This window comes from Sus scrofa, chromosome 5 (genome assembly GCF_000003025.6).
Source record: "Sus scrofa isolate TJ Tabasco breed Duroc chromosome 5, Sscrofa11.1, whole genome shotgun sequence".
NCBI lineage: Eukaryota > Metazoa > Chordata > Mammalia > Artiodactyla > Suidae > Sus > Sus scrofa.
In genome coordinates this window covers 41453192-41479735 of record NC_010447.5, presented here as the reverse complement: position 1 = coordinate 41479735, position 26544 = coordinate 41453192, and the positions used below count along the sequence as shown (strand labels likewise).

General features: G+C 39.1%; 1 protein-coding gene across 1 annotated transcript in view; it reads right to left on the bottom strand.

Annotated features, from left to right (window-relative positions):
• PKP2 (plakophilin 2) overlaps positions 1–26544 on the bottom strand; it is an 84904-nt gene that overhangs the window by 29855 nt on the left and 28505 nt on the right. Inside the window, exons 5-6 of the mRNA XM_003126396.5 lie at positions 15113–15320; positions 2246–2423 (exon numbers count right to left, since the gene is read on the bottom strand). Coding sequence (XP_003126444.4) covers positions 2246–2423; positions 15113–15320 — 386 coding nt within the window. The remainder of the gene's footprint in view (positions 1–2245; positions 2424–15112; positions 15321–26544) is intronic.

Here is a 26544-nt window from a genome sequence, read left to right as displayed (position 1 = left end):
AAGACAGATCTATTGTCACAGAAACAAACTATTGGATTGCAGGTTCCCTATAGGTCTTTTATTTTTTTTCCCTTTTAGGGCCACACCTGAGGCATACGGAAATTCCCAGGCTGGGGTTGAATCAGAGCTACAGCTGCTGGCCTATGCCACCACCTCAGCAACACCAGATCTGAGCTGTGTTTGTGACGTACACCACAGCTCACAGCAACACTGGATCCTTAACCCCCTGAGCAGGACCAGGGATTGAACTGGCATCCTAATGGATAATAGCAGGGTTCCTTTCCACTGAGCCATAATGGGAATTCCCAGCAATAAAATATTTTTAAATTAAGGTATGCATATTGATTTTTTTAAAGATATAATTCCATTGTACACGTAATGGACTGTAGCATAGTGTAAACATACTTTTATGTGCACTGGAAACCAAAAAACTCATGTTACTCACTTTAATGTGATGGTCTAGAACCAAATTCACAATATCTCTTAGGTTTCCCAGTAAACAGAAGGAGACCAAGGGGCAGGGATGCTTAAGTTTTTGTCCCAGTCCTTGAGGCCATAGTTGCTGGTGCACTTCTTTCACTTCCACAAGTGACTATCAACATTTCAGCCATATGAGCCACTTGGATTAAGCAAGTTTTGTTTTGTTTTTTTTTTTTCCTTTTTTCTTTTCTCTTCTTTTTTTTTTTAGGGCAGTACTCGTAGCATATGGAGGTTCCTGGACTAAGGGTTGAATTGGAGCTACAGCTGCTGGCCTATGCCACAGCCATAGCAATGCAGGATCCAAGCTGAGTTTGCGACCTACACCACAGCCCATGGCAACACCAGATTCTTAACCCACTGAACGAGGCCAGGGATCAAACCTGCAACTTCATGGTTACTTGTTGGATTTGTTTCCACGGTGCAACAATGGGAACTCCTGGATGAAGCAAGTTTGAGTTGTGTATCTGCCATTTTCAAATGAAAGAGTCCTGACTGATATATCTGCCACACTAAGATGCACACGGTAAGTTACAGAAAAATTTTAAGATGCAAAATGTTTTTAATGAATCAAAAATACATTAAAAAGCAGTTCCAGTGCACCGAACAGCAGATATGTTTCAGGGGATACCATTTAGAGAATTTCTGACTGTTGAAACGGTCCACCAAGGCCAGTTCATTTGGCACCTTCGATCCCACTCAGCTGGCATGAATGGTCCTTTGTTCTGCATTTCTGCAGCACTTTACTTGTTCCACTGACGTGTGGTCCTGAAACTTCGGCATGCATCAGAATCACTTAGAGGGCTTGTTAAAACTACGTTGCTGCGCCCCACCCTGAGAGCTTCTGATTTAGTAGGTCTGGGGTAAAATTCAAGAATTCTAACAAGTTCCAGGTAGTGTACATGCTATTGGTCTAGTGGCCACTCTTTGAGAACCACTGCTCTAACATATTTCATTGTACTCTGGTTCATTTGCTCATCTGCATCCACTGCTATATTGAAGGTTCCTTAAGAATCTTCTTCATAAAACTCTCATTGGCTAACATAATGCTTTATAAAACAACTGGCATTTGATATGCATTATTGTATGATTAACTATAGAGACAAGATAAACATTTAACTATAATGAATTCCCTCTGTTATCATCCAAACAGATTCCCTCAAAAAGTGAACTGTGTAACAAAAAGAAAAAACTAATATTTCTTCCTCCTGCATGTATTTCTATTTCCTCTCAGTTTAGCTGACATTTGACAGCCCAGGGGAGGAAACAGTGCAAGTATTTTTTCAACCCAGTATTTAGAAATGCTGATCAAACTAACTTCTTTTGTAGAGGTACTTATAGAAAGACATTCTGTTCCTTTAGGCTTTCTTGTCTAATTAAAAACACCAGGTTGCAAACTATTTTTTAAACCACATCATTAAATTATATTTTTGTGAACTAAAAAAGCATGAAACCTGGCTTAAACCCTGTGAGATGGGTAAGGCCATCTGCATGGACTTCTAAGTATTCAGATTGGATTTCTAGTTTCTCTATGGGAGCTGACATGCTGTCTCTCACAAGCTAATGTGGATGCCTTCTGGAATCAAACATGTCTGGAGAAAAACACTCCATTGACATTTGACCTTTCTCATGGTGCTTCTAGTATTTAGAGTGATCTTTATAATTCTTACAATATCTCCAGGTAATTGGGTAGAGTTTTAGACAGAACTAGCTACAGTAGTTCAGGCATGTAGAAAAAAGGTTGGGGGTGGGGGTTGTAGAGTATTACCTTAGGCATCCTGTGACATTGTAGAATATATCGAAATCAAGCAAACCATTCGCTTTGGGGTAGTCTCCTTCTGGCCATCCCGAAAAGGGGATGATGATATTCTCAGTCATGGTAAGCAAGGCTTCTGTTATCATGAGATTCTTAAGTTTGTCGTTAGAGGACAAATTCCACAGCAAACCTAGAAAAGCAAAGAGTATCATCAAAACAGTGCATGGTTGGGTCAAAACGACTGCCAAAAGATCAGTTAAGACTATCATTCTCAGAGCTATGCCTAGTTATAGAAAGAAAAAAAATAAGGAAGGGGGAAACAGCTCTTTTTTCAGCAGAAGGAACGCACTTGTATACATGTGTGTATATACACACACATATATACAAGAGAAGAAGAAAATTTACAATATAAAGCTATGCAGGTTTACATTAATCAAGAATGTGAATGAACACCAGAAATCCTTATTGCTGTTTCTCTTAAAAGACCCTACCACAAAGCTGACCTCATTGGTATAATAAATTCTGGGCTCACCAATAGGAAAGCTTGAAATGATCCTACTGTAACTAAGACTTCAACATTTTTTCTGGCTAGGCCTGTGGCATGCCTAAATTCCCAGGCCAGGGATGGACCTGGGCCACAGCAGTGACCCAAGCCACAGCAGTGATAAGGCCAGATCCTTAACTGCTAGGTCACTGGGGAACTCCAAGACTTCAACATTTTGAGCAACATATTTTTCCCCTTAGTTACATGGAGAGAATATCTCTGTCTGCCTCCTACTCCCCACCTCCTACTACTCCCACCTGACATTTATCTTCCAATAATAGTAGCAAGGGTCTGTAAAAAGCCTTTGCCTATACCTGCTAACAGCAGGCTGATCAACATCACCAATTAATATTTATTTATTTATTTATTTACTTATTTTTGTCTTTTTGTCTTTTCTAGGGCTGCTCCCACAGCATATGGAGGTTCCCAGGCTAGGGGTCTAATCGGAGCTAATCGGAGCTACAGCTGCCAACCTACACCATAGCCACAGCAACGCAGGATCTGAGCCGAGTCTGCATCCTATACCACAGCTCACGGCAATGCTGGATCCTTAACCCACTAAGCAAGGCCAGGGATCAAACCTGCAACCTCATGGTTCCTAGCCAGATTTGTTAACCACTGTGCCACGATGGGAACTCCCAACCAATTAATATTTATTAACTCCTACCCAATGACAGACTTTATGTCCTTGAGAATTTATGCCACCTATTTCTTATATTCCAGTTTGGCAGAGATGGAGAGATAAAAGTATTTTAACTGCCAACTTGCATGGTCTGAGAATTGTTCTAAGACTGCTACCACATTTACTCAACTTTCCTTTTCTTCTTGAATCCTCTCCACCCCTTTCCCCAACAATTAAAGAGAAAGGCCATATAAGTCAATGTAGGAAGACATTAAGAGAAGAGAATACTGTACTTATCAGGGCATTTGTGAGACTGTGACTTAAGTTGGGAACTGAGAGAATACAAAGTGCCATATACATTTAGTATTTGGTTTTCTCACAAATTTGGTCCTCAAACACTTTTTTTTTTTTTGGTCTTTTTAGGGCCACACCCGAGGCATATGGAGGTTCCCAGGCTAGGGGTCTAACCAGAGCTGCAGCTGCGGGCCACAGCCAAAGCAACGCCATATCCAAGCCACATCTGAGGGCAATGCTGAGCAAGGCCAGGGATCGAACCTGCAACCTCATGGTTCCTAGTCAGATTCGTTTCTGCTGCACCACAACGAAGGGAACTCCTCAAACACTTCTGATTCAGTGGAAGGACTGTATACCTATTGCTCGCTATTCTGTGACTCCCAACAGGAGTCAAGCTGTTCTGTCATCATTCCTCAGTAAGTTAATTCTAACTCATTATCATCCAGAAAAGGAGAAAGAGAGGGGCAGGAAGAGATGGGATCTTTATTTCTTCCTATTCACACCCTCACCCCACCCCAGTCAGTAATTCCTACTTCTTTAATTTCCCGCTTTGTCTGCTTGAAGGAAAGAGGAGCACAGATATACAGGATGTGAAAAATGCAAACTTGGTGGTCTTGGGAGAATTATGGGGTAGGTGACATCACCTCCCCTGATTTTAATGACAGAAATAATAATCTGAATGGTTAAATCTGGGTAATTACTCAACAATACTTGTATTTGGCTCATCAATTAGAACACTGTAGGCCTGATGCAGTCTTTGGGGCTTAAACAGTTTACTTTGGCTGGGTACAAGTAACTAATTTTTTCCTGTTAATATGTCTTTTATTAGTTTAATTCACAGGTCCCCAGTATAGAACGTGAGGTAGAGGAAAAGGTTTTCCTTCCCAACACATGAATTCACTCATTTAATTCTCCTAACAACCCTACTAAGGTAGGTGCAATTATCTTAATTTTACAGAGGAGGAAGCAGGCACACAAAGAGGTTGTGTAATCTGCCCAAGGCTGCATGGCTGGTAAATTGTGTAGTTTGTGAGATTTAAACTGCTGAGGCATTCTGATTCAGTGGTTCATGCTCTTAGCCTCTGCTAAATGATAAGTAGTTTTTACATTAGCTAATAATAAACTGTAGTTATTTTCAAGGTTAAGAATCTATACCTTTGTTTACCTATTTATTTTTATAAAAGTATAGTTGATTTACAATGTTTCTTCAGTTTCTATTGTACAGCAAAGTGCTAATTTTTTAAAATAATCACATTTCCACTGCAGCCTACACCCACCTTCTATTACCTACAACAATGCTGGGTCTAGTGTCTAGATTCTGGCTGATGAGGAAATAACTGGCATTTGGGGTAGTCATGAGCAGTGTGCCTCAGCCACAGATTTTGCAACACAATGACTTCATTGGTCCCACCTCATCTTAAAAGGCCTTGGAAGGGGGAGAGACAGAATAAAACTCCAAAAAACTCCTAAGGTGGTTGAAAATAATTTAAAGGCAGGTCTGAGGTTGAGTTTTGGTTACTAAGCTACAAAAGAAAGCAAAAAGAAAAGAGAGAAAAGGGGGAAAAAAGCTTCCTGTTCTAAATAAGCAAACAAATTAACAGTCTCTGCCTGCCAGGGGCTTAAAAATGTGAAGCATAATGACATTTCCTCTCTTTAAAAAGGACCACACAGAGCACTCAAAGGAAAAGTACACCTTACAATAAAAACCAAAGAGGATTAATTTGAACAAAGGGTGTGGAATTTTCCTTCAACAGTCAATGTCCTTTGTAGCTTGGCATGCTATATTATTTCCACAGAAGTATAAGGTTTGGGAAGTTTTAGTGTAATTTTTGAATTTTTAATGTAGGATGCTGTATAGAAATGTCATGCCTGCCAAATTTCTCTATGGTACAAAGCTAGGAAAGAGCTTAAATGTTCACTAGAGATTTGGTCTTATATATACTTATACACACACATCCTCACACACATGCACAATAAAATCAATAAATGGCCAATTACAAATTGGGACAATGTGATGCCAATATGGGACAAGGGGTTAATGCTCTTGTTCTTTTTTTTTTTTTTTTTTTTTTTTTGTCTTTTTGCCTTTTCTAGGGTCACTCCCGCAGCATATGGAGGTTCCCAGGCTAGGGGTCAAATTGGAACTGTAGCCCCCTGCCTAAGCCACAGCCACAGCAACACCAGATCCGAGCTGCGTCTGCAACCTACACCACAACTCATGGCAATGCTGGATCCTTAACCCACTTAGCAAGCCCAGGGAGTGAACCTGCAACCTCATGGTTCCTAGTCGGATTCGTTAACACTGTGCCACGACAGGAACTCCATAATGCCCTTAATATGTAACAGTTCTTATAAATTATTAAAAATTCAAAATTAACCCAAAGCGTAAAAAGTCTAATATACACAGGAATGCAGGCTCTCTAGTAACTAAAGAAATGAAAATTTAGCAGCTACATATCATCTTCTGTGGAGACAAAACCAGAACCAATGATTGGAAATTCTAGGGAAGATTTTTGGCTCCCTGAAAGTATAAGCTTCTAAGAGAACTTTGAAGAAAACAGAAAGATCAGTTGTATGATCTAATACTACCTCTAGAGCCAATAAAAATGAGTTCACCTTTATCAAAAAATCGACAAAGGGTTTATCTTGAAACTAGAGTGTTAGATGAGACTAGTAGTTTCTTTTTTTTTTTTTTTTCTTTCTTTTCTTTCCTTTTTTGCTTTTATGGCCTCACCTGCAGCATAAGGAAGTTCCTGGGCTAGGGGTGGAATTGGAGCTATGGCTGCTGGCTTACACCATAGCCACGGTACCACCAGATCTGAGCTGCATCTGCAACCTACACCACAGCTTGTGGCAATGGGATCCTTAACACACTGAGTGAGACCAGGGATGGAACCTGCATCCTCACAAACACTATGTCGGGTTCTTAATCTGCTGAGCCATAATGGTAACTCTGAGACTAGCAGTTTCCAAATGAGCCTAGTGGCAAATCAGAATCATATATTCCTGGCCACAACCCAAATTTACTAAAAGCCTGACTCTCAGGATGGGTTCCAGGAATTTATATTTTTAAAATGATTCCCATTTATGGCATTGAGAAGTTGATGATATAGATAATCCTAAATAGATAGATGTCCCTTTCAAAATGACTAGATTTATATTCCCTGATAGACTGTTTAGCATTTAGGTTTTCATTTATCTCACCTTTAATTTCTGATCAATTTATTTATAGGGCCTAAATTTCTATTATGGTTCTTTGTTGTAGCTGTTCTGTCTGTAATTTCCTATCACTAAGCTCTCATTCTGGCCAAAAAAGAAAGGGAACTGGTTTCTGGTATGGGATATATTTTGAATAATCAGCAATTATAAGAGAGAATTATAACTGCATTATCCAGGAACTTATTGCCAATTGATATTCACAAAATATAGCTTCCTAGTAAAGGGATCTTATAGATATTAAAACCCATGTTTTATTAATATTGTCCTTTAGAGCTAAATCAACTAAATCTTCATAATGTTTAGTAGCAAAACTCGTAAATTTTGTGATTAAATGAATCCCTATCTTCAGTACAGATGAAGGAAAAGGAGGAGCAGGAGGAGAAGAAGGAGAACTAGTTCTTTCTTTCTTTCTTTTTCTTTTTTTTTTTTTTTGGTCTTTTTAGGGAGGCACCCAAGGCATATATAAGTTCCCAGGCTAGGGGTGGAATCAGAGCTGCAGCTTCCGCCTACAGCACAGCCACCAGCAATGCAAGATCAGAGCTGGGTCTGGGACCCACACCACATGGCAATGCCAGATCCTTAACCCACTGAGCAAGGCCAGGGATTGAATGCATATCCTCATGGATACTAGTCAGGTTCATTACTGCTGAGCTACAATGGGAACTCCCCACACCACCTATTTTTGTATGGTCTGTGAACTTCGACAGGAACTTCAGAACTAGTTCTTTTCAATTTCATTGATCAAAGTGATTACAGAGCAGGAGGAGTATGTTTTTACAATTTCTCTTGAACGGACATACTTACTCCTCTTTTCACCCAGAATATTGTATTATAGCAAAGGCCATTTATTCAAAAGTTATAAATAAACCCCAAAAGAACTTGTTGCACCATTACAAATGTAGAATAAAATAATATACATTTAAAGAACATGCATGGAATTCCTGTCGTGGTGCAGTGGAAATGAATCTGACTAGGAACCATGACGTTGCAGGTTCCATCCCTGGCCTTGCTCAGTGAATTGAAGATCCAGCTGTACTGTGAGCTATGATGTAGGTCGCAGATGCAACTTGGATCTGGCGTTGCTGTGGCTGTGGCATAGGTCGGCGGCTGAAGCTCTGATTGGACCCCTAGTCTGGGAACTTCCATGTGCTGTGGTTGCAGCCCTAAAAAAAAAGACCGGAAAAAAAAAAAAAAAAAGGACATGCATAATGAATATTTTACATAGTAAAATGTTTTTAATATTTTATGAAAATATAGAAATGCAATGAAATATTTCCATAAAATATGCAGAGATCAATTTGCATTTTCAACAAATTTCACTGACAATCATCCCTGACTCTTCTTTGCGCCAACTGCAGAAGAGGGACAAAAATCCCCTGCTTCATTCTTATCATGACCTGTTTTAACCCAAGGTGGAACCCTACTCACTCCAGTAAGTGCTCATTTTCAGTGACCTGAAAGATGAATTTCTGAGACTAGTAAGTACTATTCTCACTTCAGCTAAAGAAATTACCACATTCACTTTGGTAAGGGAGGGGGAACAGTCTCATGGAGGAACAGTCTCATGGAGGAACAGTCTTTGATCCTGAAGTCTTTCCATCAGAAGAGGGAAGAGTTTTCCTCCTAGGCTGATACTGAAAATGCTGGAAAAACATTTCGGGAGTTAACCTTCTTTTCCAGTGAACAAAGCTCTGGTGCTGAATTTCTTATGCATGTACAGAAACACATATTTTTTTAAATATCTTGGCCAGAAACATAAGGGTGTTATGTGAAAACACACCCGATTTTCTTATCTGTGTGTAGTTTAGATATTCCTAGGCCCTAAATCTCTCTCTCTCTCTCTTTTTTTTTTTTTTTTTGGTGCGGGGCAAGTCTGCATCCAAGGCATTGTAGAAGTTCTGGGGCAAGGGATTAAACCTGCACCACAAGCCACAGCAGTGACAACAATGGACCCTTAACCTGCTGAGCCACCAAGGAACTCCTAAGTCTCTCTTTTATATTCAGTCAGGTATCCGCAGCTGTTGACAATTTACATGAAGAACCACAGTTATTACTGGAATTACATACTAGCGTGAAACTAAGTGGCAACAATAATAAAGGATGCAAAGGTAGTTAAGGGAAGCCCTTTTCTTCAAAACTCTGCTGAGAGGAGGTAGGGGACTTCAAGCAAAGTACCAAAGGATAGTATTAGAAAATGTTTCAGGAGTGCCTGTCATGGCTCAGTGGAAATCAATCTGACTAGCATCCATGAGGAAACAGGATCGATCCTTGGCCTTGCTCACTGGGTTAAGGATCTGGCATTGCTGTGAGCTGTGGTATAGTTCGCAGATGTGGCTGAGATCCAGCATTGCTGTGGCTGTGGTGTAGGCCAGCTGCTACAGCTCTGTTTCAGTCCCTAGCCTGCGAACCTCCATATGCAGTGGATGTGGCCCTAAAAAGACAAAAGACAAAACAAAAGCTTCAGAAAGAAGTCATATTTGAGCAGCTATTGATGAATGGGAAGGTCTACCAGGTAGTCTAGGTGTGGTAAAGGGTTCCACTCCAAGACAACAGCAGAGACAAAGATACCAAGACAGAAGAGACATGGAACAGACCAATAAATTCTTTAGGATTTCAGAACCTGGGCTAGAAGGGGATAAAAAGAGACACTGCTGCCAATGGTCACCACTCACATCATAAAATCTTTGTGTGGGATGCTACAGAGTACAGGTTTTGGGAGTTCCCATCGTGGCTCAGTGGTTAACGAACCTGACTAGCATCCATGAGGATGCAGGTTCGATCCCTAGTCTCTCTCAGTGGGTTAAGGATCCGACATTGCCTTGACTTGTGGTGTAGGTTGCAACCGAGGCTTGGATCCCATGTTACTGTTGCTGTGGCATAGGCTGGTGGCTACAGTTCCCACTGGATCCCTAGCTTGGGAAGCTTCATATGCCTCGGGTGCTGCCCTGAAAAAAAAAAAAAAAAAAGACAGAGTACAGGTTTTAAGTATAAGCTAATGGAGAACATAATGGGACAGTATTTTTATTTTAGGAAGAAATCACTAGAAGTGGAGTAGTGGATAGATCGGGAATGTGCATCATTGAAGGACAGAGCCAGGCACAAAGTACTATAAGAGTAGACTAGGGTGGGGAAGAGGGTTTGAACTAAGGCAGTGGCAAAGGGAGAGAGAGCAAGGGCTGAGGAGGAAGAAGAGAGAGCTCTTTGATCTGGCATGAAAAAGGCAAGCCCTTTGCCAAGGAAGTGTAAAATGAGTAACTCTCTGCCCCAAAAGTAGGAGGTAGGAGCCACTCTGACATAGCAAAGCACTCAGACAACACTGGGTTCAAACTTGGGCTTTGTTTTTTGCAACCTTTGTGCAACTCTGGGTAATTCACTTAACCCCCCACCCCTCTAAGCCTCACAATGATCACATGTAAATAATTAATAATAGCATAATTTATGGAGGTGTCAGGAAGAACAGAGCTAAAATATAGATAGCCCTAGCTTATGACTAGCACTAGCCTAAAGGCTCAATGAAAAGATGTTTACAAAACAGGCAAGAAAAGATTCACATATAGGGTTACTTGTTTTGTGTTTCTTTTTTTTTTTTTTTTTTGTCTTTTTGTCTTTTGTTGTTGTTGCTATTTCTTGGGCCGCTCCCGCGGCATATGGAGGTTCCCAGGCTAGGGGTTGAATCGGAGCTGTAGCCACCGGCCTACTCCAGAGCCACAGCAACGCAGGATCCGAGCCGCGTCTGCAACCCACACCAGAGCTCACGGCAACGCCGGATCGTTAACCCACTGAGCAAGGGCAGGGACCGAACCCGCAACCTCATGGTTCCTAGTCGGATTCGTTAACCACTGCGCCACGACGGGAACTCCCCTGTTTTGTGTTTCTAAACAAAGTTAAACACATCTAATGGAAGCATCCTAAATGTCCATCCACAGATGAATGGATAAAGAAGATATGGTACATATATATGATGGAATATTTTTCAGCCATAAAAAAGAATGAAATAATGCCATCTGCAGCAACATGGATGGACCTAGGGATTATCATACTAAGTGAAGTAAGCCAAAGACAAACTTATGAATATCAAAGGGAAAAGGTGGATGAGGTAAGGAATACATTAATTAGGAGTCTGAGATTAACATACACATTACTATAGATAAATAACCAACACGGACCTACTGTATAGCACAGGGAACTATACAGTATACTCAATATATTGTAATAACTCATAAGGGAAAAGGATCTGAAAAAGAAAAAAATATATATATATTATATAAAACTGAATCACTTTGCTGTATACCTGAAACTAACACAACATTGTAAATCAACTGTACTTCAATTTAAAAAAAGATATAGGAGTTCCCATTGTGGTGCAGTGGAAATGAACACGACTAGTATCCATGAGGATGTGGCCTTGCTCGGTGGGTCAGGGATCTGGTGTTGTTGTGAGCCGTGGTATAGGTTGCAGATGCAGCATTGTTGTGGCTGTGGTGTAGGCTGGCAGCTGTAGCTCTGATTCGACCCCTAGCCTGGGAATGTCCATGTGCTGCAGGTGCGGCCCAAAAATAAAAAAATAAATACATTAATAAAAAGACATAAACAAACATATCTGTATTAAGTAAATAATTTATTTATTTCTGAGGCCTATAAAGCACTTCTTTTAGTGCTTCTATCAATAAAGTTATTTAGAAGGATTTGTATCAAACATTCATGTATTGACTCCATTCAATTAATATGTAATGAACACCCTCTGGTAGGGATGTTTGGCTTGTACTAGGAATCCTGGGAATTGTACAATCAACCTCCATTTATCGGCTCTATAGATTACCTAAAGATGACTGAATGGTTTCTATGGCATCAATACAATAGAAAATTCTCTCTTCTTGTTTCCTATTGCCTATACAAAAGAAGAGCAAGTTCATAAACAATGGATTATTTCCTTGACACACACCCACACATTCTCCCAAGCTTTCTAACCACCATGCACTCTAACATCAATCACTTTGTTTCCCAAGTTTCCTCTAAATGATCAGTAGCTTCTTTGCTTTGCTGATGATGTATGTTCACTTTGTTGGAAGTACTTTCATTCTTCAAAATAAGAATCCAAAGCCTAACTCTCTTTTATGGTCCACTTTGAAACTTATCTCAGTAATAAAGTCCTTTCTCACTGTAAAACAGGATAGTGTTTTTCTTTTGTGGTTCATTATTGTATTTTAATGAAGAAAACATTAAGTTCTAAATGTGAGGTTTGGTTGCTATTTTTTGTTTTGTTTTTAAATGCCAACCATCACATGGTTCGCAACCAATCATTCATGTTTCAGTGGATGGAAAATAAAATCTGCATCTTCCTAGACTATGATTCACCCTACTTGGCACTTGGAGGCTGCTCTGAAAATGTTGGCTGAATAAAGGAATGAATAAATGAGATCACTCTTAATTTCTACAGGTATTTTAATATAAGTCATAGATATGAAAGGAAATCTCTCATGGGACATGGCATCATGGTGGCAGAAGGGTAGTATTGTGCCACCCTTCATATACTTTTATAAAATTGAAATATATCAAGGTAGAAACTCAAAATGGCTTAAAGACTTAAACATAAGATAAGACATCATAAAACTCCTAGAGAAGAACACAGGCAAAATATTCTCTGACACCAACCACACAAATGTTTTCTTAGGTCAGCCTCCCAAAGCAATAGAAATAAAAACAAAAATACACTAGTAGGACCAAATCAAATTTACAAGCTTTTGCACAGCAAAGAAAACTATATAAAAAAAAAAAGATAACCTACAGAATGGGAGAAAATAGTTTCAAATGATGCAAACGACGAGGGCTTAATCTCCAAAATATACAAACAACTCATACAACTCAATAGCAATAAAACAAACAACCCAATTGAAAAATGGGCAGAAGATCTGAATAGACATTTCTCAATAGAAGACACACAGATGGTCAACAGGCACACGAAAAAATGCTCAACATCACTATTAGAGAAATCCAAATCAAAATTACAATGAGGTACCACTTCACACCAGTCAGAATGGCCATCATTAGTAAGTCTACAAATAACAAACACTGGTGAGGGTGTAGAGAAAAGGGAACTTTCCTACACTGTTGGTGGGAATGTAAATTGGTACAACCACTATGGAAAGCAGTATTGGAAGTACTTCAGAAAACTAAATATAGAACTACCATATGATCCAGCAATCCCACTCCTGGGCATATATTCAGACAAAACTTTCACTGAAAAGACACATGTACCCCTGTGTCTCACTGCAGCACTATTCACAAGAGCCAAGACATGGAAACAACCTAAATGTCCATCAATAAATGAATGGATTAAGAAGATGTGGTACTGGAATTCCTGTCATGGCGCAGTGGTTAACGAATCTGACTAGGAACCATGAGGTTGCAGGTTTGATCCCTGGCCTTGCTCAGTGGGTTAAGGATCCAGCGTTGCTGTGAGCTGTGGTGTAGGTTGCACATGGCTCAGATCCTGCGTTGCTGTGGCTGTGGCGTAGGCTGGAGGCTACAGCTCTGATTCCCCCTAGCCCAAGAAATGGCAAAAAGGCAAAAAGACAAAAAAAAGAAGAAGTGGTACATATACACAATGGGATACTATTCAGCCATAAAAAAAGAACAAAATAATGCCATTTGCAGCAACCTGGATGGAACTAGTGAAGTAAGTCAGAGAAAGACAAATACCATATGATATTACATATCTGGAATCTAAAATATAGCACAAATGAACTTATCTACAGAAAAGAAACAAATTCATGGACATGGAGAACAGACTTGTGGTTGGTTACCCAGGAGGAGGGAGAGGGAGTGGAATGTTCTGCGAGCCTGGCGTTGGTAGATGCAAACTATTGCATTTGTAGTGGATAAGCAATGAGTTCCTGCTGTATGAAACAGGTAACTATATCTAATGTGATTAGATATGATGGGGGATAATGCGAAAAAGAGAATATATATATAGAACCGGGTCACTTTGTTGTACAGCAGAAATTGACAGACCATTATAACAAAAATTAAAAATAAATAAATAGCTAAGGCAAAAAAAGAAAAAGTGTGATAGTTTGGGATATAAATGGATAGAGAGGATATAATGGCGACATTTTTTTTTGCCACTCCTATGGTGTGAGGAAGTTCCTGGGCCAAGGATCAACCCACACCATAGCAGTCCCAAGCCGCAGCAGTGACAACTAAGCACCAGGCCACCAGGGAACTCCCAATGACAACATTTTATAGAAACAAAAGAAAACTGTTGGATAACATAGGATGGCAGAAGTGCAACACATATTCAATTCAATTTAAAAGAATATTTATGGAGTACCTCTTTTAAATAAGTATGAACACTGTCTACTATTACCATCAAAAATAACTTTTATATGATACATTAAAAGGGTTAACTTCCACGGACCTTATTTCCTCATCTATAAAACTGACATCTAATACCCAATAATACCTAAAAAAACCCCTCAAAACCTAAGGTTTTTGTGAGAATAAATTAAAAATGTCTTATCACCTGGGATACTGAAGATACTTAGCAAAAGTTTCCCCCAGACAATACCACTAATGATTACACTCAGTAATGCTTTGCGTACTCTTTGTAACGTGTTCAGGGAGCTTTAGCAGAGAGGTGATGAACCATTTTCATTTCATTTTCAATGAACCACTTTCTCTCCACCACATGCACTATTTGTTTAAATGAAACCTGGCCTCCTTCCTCATGCTTCAAGAATTACTAGATAGAACCATTGCTTTAGTTCTATCTGAATATTTTATTTTTCCAATCCATGGACAGAGAGGAGATACTTATTTGTTCAAATCAGATTTGAACAGAAATATGAAGTGAAAACTGAAAAACATATTCAGTATGCTTTTTGGGGGGGGGGAGTGGAGGGACAGGTGAGCTAAGGAGCTGGTATTGAGAGGGTTCCAGGTGATGGAAGGTACACAGAATTTCCAATTAAAAATATTAGCCAAAAACCTCAGAATAATTTCCCCTTCAGAAAAAAAGGAATTCAAACTTGACTTGAATCTGGGGTCTAAGCCAGCAGTGCTAAGGTTCCTTGAAAGCCATCTTTCAGATAACAATGAGCCCATCAATCATTTGTTCCAGGGAACTTTAGAAAAACTCATGATACAGCACATATGGCTGGGGTGCACAGTGCCATGCCCTGTAATAGTCATTAAGCACTACCTGTTATCTGCTTCTTAGTCTCCAAGTCTCTGGTTTGCTTCAGCACCTGGAGCAGCCGAGGTACTCCATTGAGCTCAGCTACCTCCAATTTGTTGTCATTGTCTTCAAACACCAAGTTTCTCAAGGCCCCACACACAGCTCGCTGGACATCTTCATTCTGAACTTTTAGGAGCTGTAGAAGCTTGGGGATGCCATGAAGCTGATTAACCTAGGGAAGAAGTAGATGCATATTTCAGATATTTATTAATTTTGATGTGACATTAAAGGTATTCAAATAACATGAACAAGCAGATGAAATTCACTGATTTTGATGCTAAGTCTTATCAATCAATGTGTAGTGCAACCTGAGACTCAATGTATAATACATCCTGCTATAAGGCAGTATCTGTCATCAAGGAGCTTAGAATAAACCTGGGAAGTAGGGAGTTCCCGTTGTGGCACAGTGGATTAAGAACCCGACATAGTGTCCATGAGGATGTGGGTTCCACCCCTGGCCTCACTCAGTGGGTTAAGGATTTGGTGTTGCCACAAGCTGCAGTGTAGTTTGCAGATTTGGCTTAGATCCAGTGTTGACTTGGCTGAGGTGTAGGCCAGCAGCTGTAGCACCAATTCGACCCCAGCCCAGGAACTTTCATATGCCACAGGTGCGGCCCTAAAAGAAAGAAAATTAAAAAAAAACAAAACCCTGGGATGTTAAGACTGAAACCTATGAAAAAACTGAAGGGCTAAGTTAAGTGAAAAAAGGTGGATAAGTGATAATTAAGTGAACAGAAAGAGTTAAATTAATAAAAGCCTTAATCATAAGAAAGTTGAAGAGAAGAATGTATATTTTCCACTTTGAGGATGGAAGGTTCTATAAATATCAGTTAAGTCTATCTGGTCTAGAGTGTCATTTAAGGCCTGTGTTTCCTCGTTGATTTTCTGTCTGGACGATCTGTCCATTGATGTAGGTGGGCTGCTAAAGTCCCCCACTATTATTGTGTTACTGTTGATTTCTCCTTTTATGGCTGTTAGCAGTTGCCTTATAGAGTGTGATGCTCCTATGGTGGGTGCACCCTATGTTCATTGCAGCACTATTCACAAGAGCCAAGACATGGAAACAACCTAAATATCCATCAACAGATGAATGCATGAAGAAGATGTGGTACATATATGCAATGGAATACTATTCAGCCATAAAAAGGACAAAATAATGCTATTTGCAGCAACATGGATGCAACTAGAGATTCTCACACCAAGTGAAGTCAGTCAGAAAGAGAAAGACAAATACCACATGATATCACTTATATGTGGATTCTAAAATATGGCAAAATGAACCTCTCTATAAAACACAGACTTACGGACATAGAGCAGACCTGCAGTTGCTGGTGGGGAGGGGGGAGGCAGTGGGGTGGACAGAGAGTTTGGGGTTAGTAGATGCAAACTATTACATTTAGAATGGATAGGCAATAAGGTCCTATTGTACAGCACAGGGAACTATGTCCAATCTCCTAGGGTAGGACATAATGGAAGACAGTATGAGAAAAAGAGTACACACACACACACACACACACACACACACACACACACACGGGACTGGGTCACAAAGCTGTACAGCAGAAATTGACACAACACGGTAAATCAACTCTACTAAAAAAAAGAAAAAAGATGAAGAGAACTGGGAATCTGAGGAATAAAGGAAATTTTATGGAAGAATTCTGTATTACATGAGCGTTTTTTTCTAGGACAGAACTTTATAGTCAATATAAGCTGAACAGACACCACCTTCATCAATAGTAGAAATAAAAATTCATTTAACATAGCAATTGTAGTAGCAATGCAAAACTAACCCTAAATGCAAGCTATTTTTTAATTGAGGTATAGTTGACATATAACATTTTAATACTTTCAGGTATAAAACCTAATGATTCATTATCTGTATATATTGTGAAATGATCATAACATCTACTCAATATCCATCATCATACACACCTACAATTTTTTTTCTTGTGATGAGAACTCTTAAGATCTATTGTCTTAGGAACTTTCAAATATCCAAGACAGTATTATTAACTACAGTCACCATGCTGTACAGTACATTCCCATGACTTATTTATTTTATAACTGGAAAAATGCAAGCTATTTTTATTATCAATTGCTTTGAATATTTAAAAACAGTTAAATAAATTATGCAAGCAGTTCATGTAGCTTAACTTTACACTTTTTAATGTGCTATTTAAAAAAAATTTCTTCTATACAAATATAAGGAAGGGAATGCTATTGGAGAAAGAAGCACAGGGTCAGAATCAAACAAAAAGTAAATGGTTTTTGACTCTGAGACCTATGGCTGTTTAAGAAGAGGCCAAATAATGGCAGTCTGACTTTGTGTCTTAGTCTGAAAATATTATCAAAAGAAATCAGGAGGTGGATGTAGCACTGCTGAAGAGAATTGTTAAGTTGCAGACTGAGGGCTTTTTCTCTCAGAGGCTTTCATCAGCACCTGATTAAATTTTTTTTAACTTGGTAAGTGATTTTTGGTAAAGATCTCAGTCATTTTCACCATCTTAACACAGAAATTTTTAGGAGTTGCCGTGAATGAGCAAAACTTTCATATTCAGATGAAGGTCATCACTTATGAATGATACCCTGACTGCACAACAGCTCACTGCACACCTGTTCCAGTGGCACATTTCACATTTTCTATGTATCTCATAGACAGATAAATGCAATTTAAGATACTGTCTTCCAATCTTACATCTTTCTTTGTTAGGACGGGGAGTAAACTAGCAAGTTAGGAATAAAAGTCAAGGTTGTAAGGTAATCTACATAGTAAAAAAAATAACCACAATAATAGTGATAATCACAATAACAATAATGAAAATAACAACTCTTGCTCCCACTTCTACCATTAGGTGGTATTGATATAGTGTTAAGAATTTTATATATATTATCTAATCAATAGCTTGCAAGAACCTGAAGAGGAAAGTATTCTTTTGGTCCCTTTAAGGATTCATTGGCAGCAATAAGGAGAAATACCTCCACTTGCAGCTCCCTTCAGAGCATATATTTGCAGAACAAGGAGACCGGCTAGAGCAATTTTGTTGGGTTATGGCTAAAGCTATTCTAATGTATTTGTATGAAAAAGCTATGAAAGATATCAATTAAATCTGGTCCAGAAGATCATCTATCTGATGACTTCATCTATTCCTATTATTATACCTCCCTAAAAGCAGAAAGGCACAACTTATTTGAAAACAGCCTGTAACTCACGTGTTTCCCTAATTCTGTCAATTTCTATTTCATAGTTAGCTAGCTTTTTAAGTTCAGCCTTTAGCTTGTTTATTTATTTATTTACTTACTGGCCATGCCTGCAGCAAATGAAAGTTTTCAGGCCAGGGATTAAATCCGCGTCACAGCAGTGACCCAAGCCACTGCAGTGACAATGATGGGTCCCTAACCCACTGTGCCACCAGGGAACTCTCTGTAGTTAGCTTTTATGACAGTTGAATTCATACTCTATAAACTTCATAAAGAGAAGCTAGATTATGGAAATATCTTAATATTTAATTTATATTTATATTTATTGGCTTCTTCAAAACATGATGTGGTATGGCTTACTGGCCAAAAGGCATTTCCAACTGTGATGATAGCATGAGTGAGAAGTAGACACACGGAAGCCTCCACTGCCCTGACTGGGAAGCATGAATGGCCAGCTTCTACTAACAGACTTTTGACCCATTCCCTGACCCTGTCACCTTTATCCCTAGTGGCTTTCAGCACTTGCTCCAGTTGGGAAAGAAGGAACTGCAGACACACCGTACTCAGATAAATGCTGAAATTCAGCTATAACTCTACTCGAAGTAGAATTTGACTCCCTAGTGTCAAATTCTCTGGCACCTGCCCCACACTTAAAAATAGATTTTAGATATTTTTATCCATTTTATCAAACAAATGGATATAAATCATATTAAATGCAAGACATTGATGATATCCTCCTCACTACCTATGACTAGGGCAACTGGTAATGCCTTTTGTATGCATTTGGTCCAAATATGTTGTTCTTGCCCCTTTAAATTCAGGAAAGCAGGTGGGACCAGAGAGGTTGTATGTGTTTCCTCTATACTGAATCCTCAGGGGATTTATTTCTCCTTTGAGGAAAAAAAAAAAAAAAAAACAGATTAACACGAACACCTCAGAACTTCAAAAAAGCTTCATTTGAAATAGTTTCTAAATATATGAAAGGACAGAATCACATATTAGAATTTTAACTTTCTCCTTTATTATCCTAATTCTTTTCACTATCAACTCTAAAAGAATTAAATGGTGAGGGCTTCTGGTGGCAAATAAGAAGAGAAAACAGACCAACTCTGTTGGGACACAAAGGTGCCTTCGTACCCTGGTGCCTTTGCTCTCCCTTCCCTTCCTGTCTGGAGTGCTCTGCTCACTCTGCCTTTCTTCTGGCAAGCCCTAGTCATTCTGCATAAGCCAGTTCAAATGTCACCTCCTCTATGAAGTGTCACTGCCTTTCTCTCCATTCCCTCCCATCAGAATTAATCACTCCCTGTAAACTGGCATAATCTTTCAGGAAGGAAACTGGCAATACGTGTTATAAACTCTTTAAAATGTTCACTTTTGGTGAACTTCATTAGGAAATAATTTGAAATGCAGACACAGTCTAACATGACAAAAGCAACTATATTATTTATAATACTGAAAAATAAGAAACCATAAATTAAGATGGGGGAGGGCTGGTTAGTGATTGTCACTTAGCCATATATTGAGGTATCCACGTGAGAGGCAGAGCAATGTTTGAACTAAGAGACGTTTTATTAGTCATACAGTTCCCTCAGCAGTCAAATCAGGATTGTGTAAAATCATCAATTGCCTGCTAGACCCAGAGTAGTCATTCAACACATGGTAGCTACTAGCCTATGCTGCAGCCACAGCTTGTGGCAACATCGGATCCTTAACCCACCGAGCAAGGCCAGGGATCGAATCCACATCCTCATGGACACTATGTTGGGTTCTTAACCCATCGAGCCACAATGGGGACTCCTGTATTTTTTTTTAAACAACAAGCATGTATTTATGCATGCTTTTTAAAATCAAACAAAAAATCCCCATAAACAAAGCTACATATTCAATTTGACTACAGTTATGAATATGTATGCATTAAAAAAAAATCAGAGAAAAAACCAAAATGATAACAATAGAGGGATTGTGGGTCTTTTCTTTCTTAATCTCCCAAATTTCTTATAATAAATTTGTATTAGTTTCATAATAAGATTTTACAAGACAGTTATGGTAGTCACTGCTTCAGGGATGAGATCTGAAGCAAGTATGGAAATAAAACCAGCTCAAGAAGGGTCTTGCAGATTAAATTAAGGGATTTTTTTTTTATACTACAGGCAAGGCAGGTGGGGCAGGCAGCTATGGGAAAGGTCTCACTGGGTGCTGTGAGGAAAGTGGATTGAGCCTGGGTAAGAAAGGAGGCAGGGAGATTAACTAGCAGGCAGCTGGACTAACAGAGAGGATGGTGAAAGGGATCAGCACAGAAGTACTGGGTAGGGAGGGAAAGATGTGGGTAGATTCAGGACACTGTTTTTTTCCTTTTTACAGCCACACCTGCAGCATGTGGAAGTTCCCAGGCCAGGGGTTGAATTAGAGCTGCAGCTGAGGCCAAAGCCACAGCAACCCTGGATCTGAGCCTATATTGCAGCTTGCAGCAACTTGGATCCTTAACCAGCTGAATGAGGCCAGGGATTGAACCTGTATCCTCATGGACACTATGTCAGGTTCTTAACCCACTGAGCCACAATGGGAACTCCAGATTCAGGACACCGTTTTGTTTTGTTTTGTTTTTTGGTCTTTTTAGGGCCGCACTTGCAGCATATGGAAGTTCCCGGCTAGGGGTTTAATCAGAGCTGTAGCCACCCACCTACGCCACAGCTCATAGCAACACTGGATCCTTAACCCGCTAAGTGAGGCCAGGGATCAAACTCACGCCTTCATGGATACTAGTCAGGTTTGTTAGCACTGAGCCATGACAGGAACTCCATTAGGACACTTTTAAAAGCAGCATTAATAGGACATGAAGATTGCATGAATATGAGAGGTAAGGAAAAAAGAAGGTTCAAAGTCTCCATTCATATTTTGGTGTTAAACTACTTGGGTGAACTGAGGAAATAATATACTAGTCTTGAGTTATTATTTTAGGGAAAGCATTGTATGATTATCTGATTGCATTATCACAACAACTCTTGGTAGTATGACTATTATTTCCATTTTAAAGGTAAGAAAGCTGGAGTTCCCGTTGTGGCGCAGTGGTTAACGAATCCGACTAGGAACCATGAGGTTGCGGGTTCGGTCCCTGCCCTTGCTCAGTGGGTTAATGATCTGGCGTTGCCGTGAGCTGTGGTGTAGGTTGCAGACGCAGCTCGGATCCCGCGTTGCTGTGGCTCTGGTGTAGGCCGGTGGCTACAGCTCCGATTTAACCCCTAGCCTGGGAACCTCCATATGCCGAGGGAGCGGCCCAAGAAATAGCAACAACAACAACAACAACAAAAGACAAAAGACAAAAAAAAAAAAAAAAAGACAAAAAAACCCCAAAAAACCAAAAAAACAAACAAACAAAAAAAATAAAGGTAAGAAAGCTGATGTTTAGAGAGGTAAAATATCTTGCCCAAGGTCATCTAGGTAATTAGAGTCCTAAAAGTCAATGCTTAAACCAACACATGTACTGCCTCCCAACCCAGCAGAAAGAACAAGTTTAGAATAGGACAGTAGACAGATTTATGTGTATAAAATTATTTGTGGAGTTCTGCCATGGCTCACTGGTAACAAATCCGACTAGTACCCATGAGGACACAGGTTTGACCTCTGGCCTTGCTCAATGGGTTAAGGATCTGGCGTTGCTGTGAGCTGTAGATTGCAGATACAGCTTGGATCTGGCATTGCTATGGCTGTGGTGTAGACCACAGCAGCTGCAGCTCTGATTTGACCCCTAGCCTGGGAACTTCCATATGCCATACCCAAGGGCCTTAAAAAATATATATATATATATGTAGTATTTAAAATTTTTCCTTTTGATATATGCAAGTTCTGTAGAGATATTCCCTCTTCCACCCAGATGTTGATAATTTGTGTCTTATTTCTTTAAAAATTTTTTTAAATTTATTTTTTATTATTTTATTTTCTTATTTCTTTTTTTTTATTGTTAGTCTTGCTAGAGGCTTATCAGTTTTTTAAAATCTTTTCAATAAAGATCAACTTTCCATAAAAAAAGACTAGGACAGTAGAGAAAAAAAAAAAAAAAGCAAAGAAGATAATGTATTCTTTTTTAGATAAGTTGATAAGTTGATAAGTTCAGCAGGATGTCCAGGAAATAGCTGGACATGTGGGTTGGAACCTGGGGGAAAGATAAGGGCTGGAGATGCTGTGAGTTGTTGGCACTGAGATCACACATTAGTGGAAGCCAGGAGGGATGGGTGGGTGGGTGAGGTGGGTGAGATGGTGTCCGATAAGAAAAGTCCCAGGAAAGCATGTAAGGAACATAAACATTTAAGGGACAGGTTGAGGATAATTTTTTTGTTGTTAAACAGAAGGAACCTAAAGGAGCCAGAAAGATGAGAAAAGAGCCAGGAGATTCTGGGCCAAAAGAGGTTTCAAAAAGGAACAAGGGATTAACAGTGTTAAATGCTGAGTCTTAAATAAGGATTGAAAAGTTGTCATTGGCTTTAAAAGTTCATGATTTAAAATTTTGACCTTAATATCCAAATTATAATTGTTTTTTATAGACTCATTAAAAAACTATGGTACCACTGTTAATATTAATTGGATTTTGACACTGCCCTTGGGTTATAATATCACAGTTCTTAGATTTTTCTACCAAGCATATGTGTGTTTAGGTTTCGTATAATTTTCATGTTTCATTATTCTCAAAACCAGTCTTTGTTCTAGCTTTATCACACCAAATAAGAGCTAAGAAGGCAAGCACAGGTTTAATCCTATATGTAAGCTAAATGATATGTATGTTCAAACTAGTAATTTAAAAGATAGTGGAAATCTATCCCAATTTGGGTAACAAGGAGAATTTCATGTAATTCCACATTATAAAATTGAAGCATATATCAAAATGCCCAGTTTAGGGAATTCCCATCATGGCCAAGCAGAAACAAATCTGACTAGGAACCATGAGGTTGCGGGTTTGATCCCTGGCTTTGCTCAGTGGGTTAAGGATCCAGTGTTGCTGTGAGCTGTGGTGTAGGTCACATATGTGGCTTGGATCCTGCGTTGCTATGGTATAGGCTGGAAGCTGTAGCTCTGACTGGACCGCTAGCTGGAGAATCTCCATATGCTATGGGTGCAGCCCTACCTAAAAAGCAAAAAAATTAAAAAAATTAAAAAATTAAAATGCCAACTTTAAACATCTGATTTAGCCATAAAAGCACTAATTTTAGCCCAATTTTTCACCTCTATATATAAAGAAAGTTTATTACTAGCTAAATATATTATTTTTAAAAGTCCTTACTTCTTTTTTCCATGGAATAAATACAGGCAAAGGGTCACAAGAATTGCGTAACTTTAAAACTAAAAAAGATGTGGGCACTTTGCTGTACAGCTGAAATTGACACAACATTGTAAATCAACTATAATAACAAATTTTAAAAAAGATATGGGGAGAGGTCTTTCGAAACAATTCATAAAATCGATACCATGAAGAAAAATGTTGACAAATTTAATTCACAAGAATTTCTTTTTTTTTTTTTTTGTCTTTTTGCCTTTTCTAAGGCTGTTCCCGCGGCATATGGAGGTTGCCAGGCTAGGGGTCGAATTGGAGCTACAGCTGCCGGCCTACGCCAGGGCCACAGAAACGCCAGATCTGAGCTGCACCTGCGACCTACACCACAGCTCACGGCAATGCCGGGTCCTTAACCCACTGAGCAAGGCCAGGGATCGAACCCGCAACCTCATGGTACCTAGTTGGATTCGTTAACCACTGAGCCACGACGGGAACTCCCTCACAATAATTTTTAAATCATGCATATGAACGATATCATAAACAAAGTCAGAAAACAACATTGCCACACGTGTAGCCATGGATTCATATGCATAATAGATAAAGAACGTCCACAAATAATTAAGAAGACACATATCTTAGAAAAAAAGTCAATGAATTTAAAAAATGACAACCGACTGAATAAATACAGTCAACAAAGTACCAAAAGATGCTCATCTTTATGAATAATTAAAGAAAGGCAAATAAAAAAAAAAAACAGTGGAAGCTCTTTTATCTGACTAATTGATCTGCGAAATCTTTTCCTCTGTGAAATCTTCTGATTTTGAAAACTATCAAAACTGGTAGGTTACTATACATTGGCCTTTGCACTCTTCTTTCTTCTAGTTTACCAAGAATAACTTAGGTTTGTTAGCCAATACGTTTATGTCAACCCTACGTGTTACTATAATTATGTAATTTATTTACTTATTTACTGAAAAAGCTCTATCTCTTTGAAAACTTCTTTGAATGCTTTAGAAAGACCTGATAAAGGTGAAGAGTTTGTAACAACTCTGTAATGAGTTGTAAAAGAAATTAATCTAAAAGACTAGGTAAAATATAAGAATCTAGAAGGATGTGAACTCAGATGAATTAGTGCCATTATGTTCTCATTTCGCTCCAAAAAAACTTAAACTAAAAACGGCAAATGAGGAGTCCCCGTTCTGGCTCAGAGGATTAAGAAACTGGCTAGTATCTATAAGAATGTAGTATCTATAAGAATGTGGGTTTGATCCCTGGACTCGCTTAGTGGGTTAAGGATCCAGGGTTGCCACAAGCTGCAGTGTGTGTCACAGACGCGGCTTGGATCTGGTGTTGCTGAGGCTGTTGCATAGGCCTGCAGCTGCAGCTCTGAATCAACCCCTAGCCTGGGAACTTTCATATGCCGTGGGTGTGGCCCTAAAAAGACAAAAACAAACAGTTGCCTTATATATTGTGGTGAACCTATGTTGGGTGTGTAGATATTTAAAATTGTTATATCTTCTTCTTGGATTGATCCTTAGATCATTATGTAATGACCTTCTTTGTCCCTTAAAATATTCTTCATTTTAAAGTCTATTTTGTCTGATATGAGTAGTGCTACTCCAGCTTTCTTTTGATCCCCATTTGCATGAAATATTTTCTTCCATCCTCTCATTTTCCATTTGTATGTGTCCCTAGAAGTGAAGTGGGTCTCGTGAAGACAGCATATATATGGGTCTTGTTTTTGTATCCATTCAGCCAGTCCATGTCTTTTGGTTGGGGAGTTTAGTCCATTGACATTTAAGGTAATTATTGATATGTATGTTCTTATTGCCATTTTACTAATTGCTTTGGATTTGGTTTTGTTGCTCTTTTTTCTTTCCTTCTTTTCTTGTTCTCTTCTGGGTGGATGACTATCTTTAGTGTTGTATTTGAGTTGAGTTGATTTTTCTTTGTGTATCAACTGAGGATTTCTGGTTTGCAGATATTCTGAAGTTTTGATATAAGAGTCTATATGTACATGAGATTGTTTTAAGTTGTTGTTATCTTAATTGCAAGTTCATCTCCAGTGTCCTGCATTTGTACCCACCTCTTCTCATGATTTCTGATTTTGGTAGTATAATTCAGCAGAAGATCTAAACAGACAGTTCTCCAAAGAGAACACATAGATGGCCAAAAACACATGAAAAGATGTTCAACATCACTCATTATTAGATAAATACAAATCAAAACCACTCTGAGGTACCACCTTATACCAGACAGAATGGCCATCATCCAAAAGTCTACAAACAATAAGTGCTGGAGAGGGTGTGGAGAAAAAGGAACCCTATGACACTGTTGGTGAGATTGTAAATTGGTACAACCACTGTGGAAAACAGTATGGAGATTCCTCAGAGAACTAGAAATAGAACTGCCATTTGATCCAGCAATCCCACTCCTGGGCATCTATCCAGAGAAAACCATGATTCACAAAGACACATGTACTCCAATATTCATTGCAGCACTATTTGCAATAACCAAGATATGGAAACAACCTAAATGTCCATCAACAGAGGAGTGGATCAAGAAGATGTGGTACATATACACAATGGAATATTATTCAGCCATTAAAATGAACAAAATACCAGCATTTTTAGCAACATGGATAGACCTAAAAATTATCATGCTAAGTGAAGTCAGCCATACACTGAGACACCAACATCAAATGCTTTCACTGACATGTGGAATCTGAATAAAGGACAGACTGAACTTCTTTGCAGAACAGATGCTGACTCACAGACATTGAAAAACTTATTGTCTCCGGAGGAGACAGTTTGGGGGGTGGGGGGATGTGCTTGGGTTATGGGATGGAAATCCTGTGAAATTGGATTGTTACGATCATTATACAACTACAGATGTGATAAATTCATTTGAGTAATAAAAAAAGACAAAAACA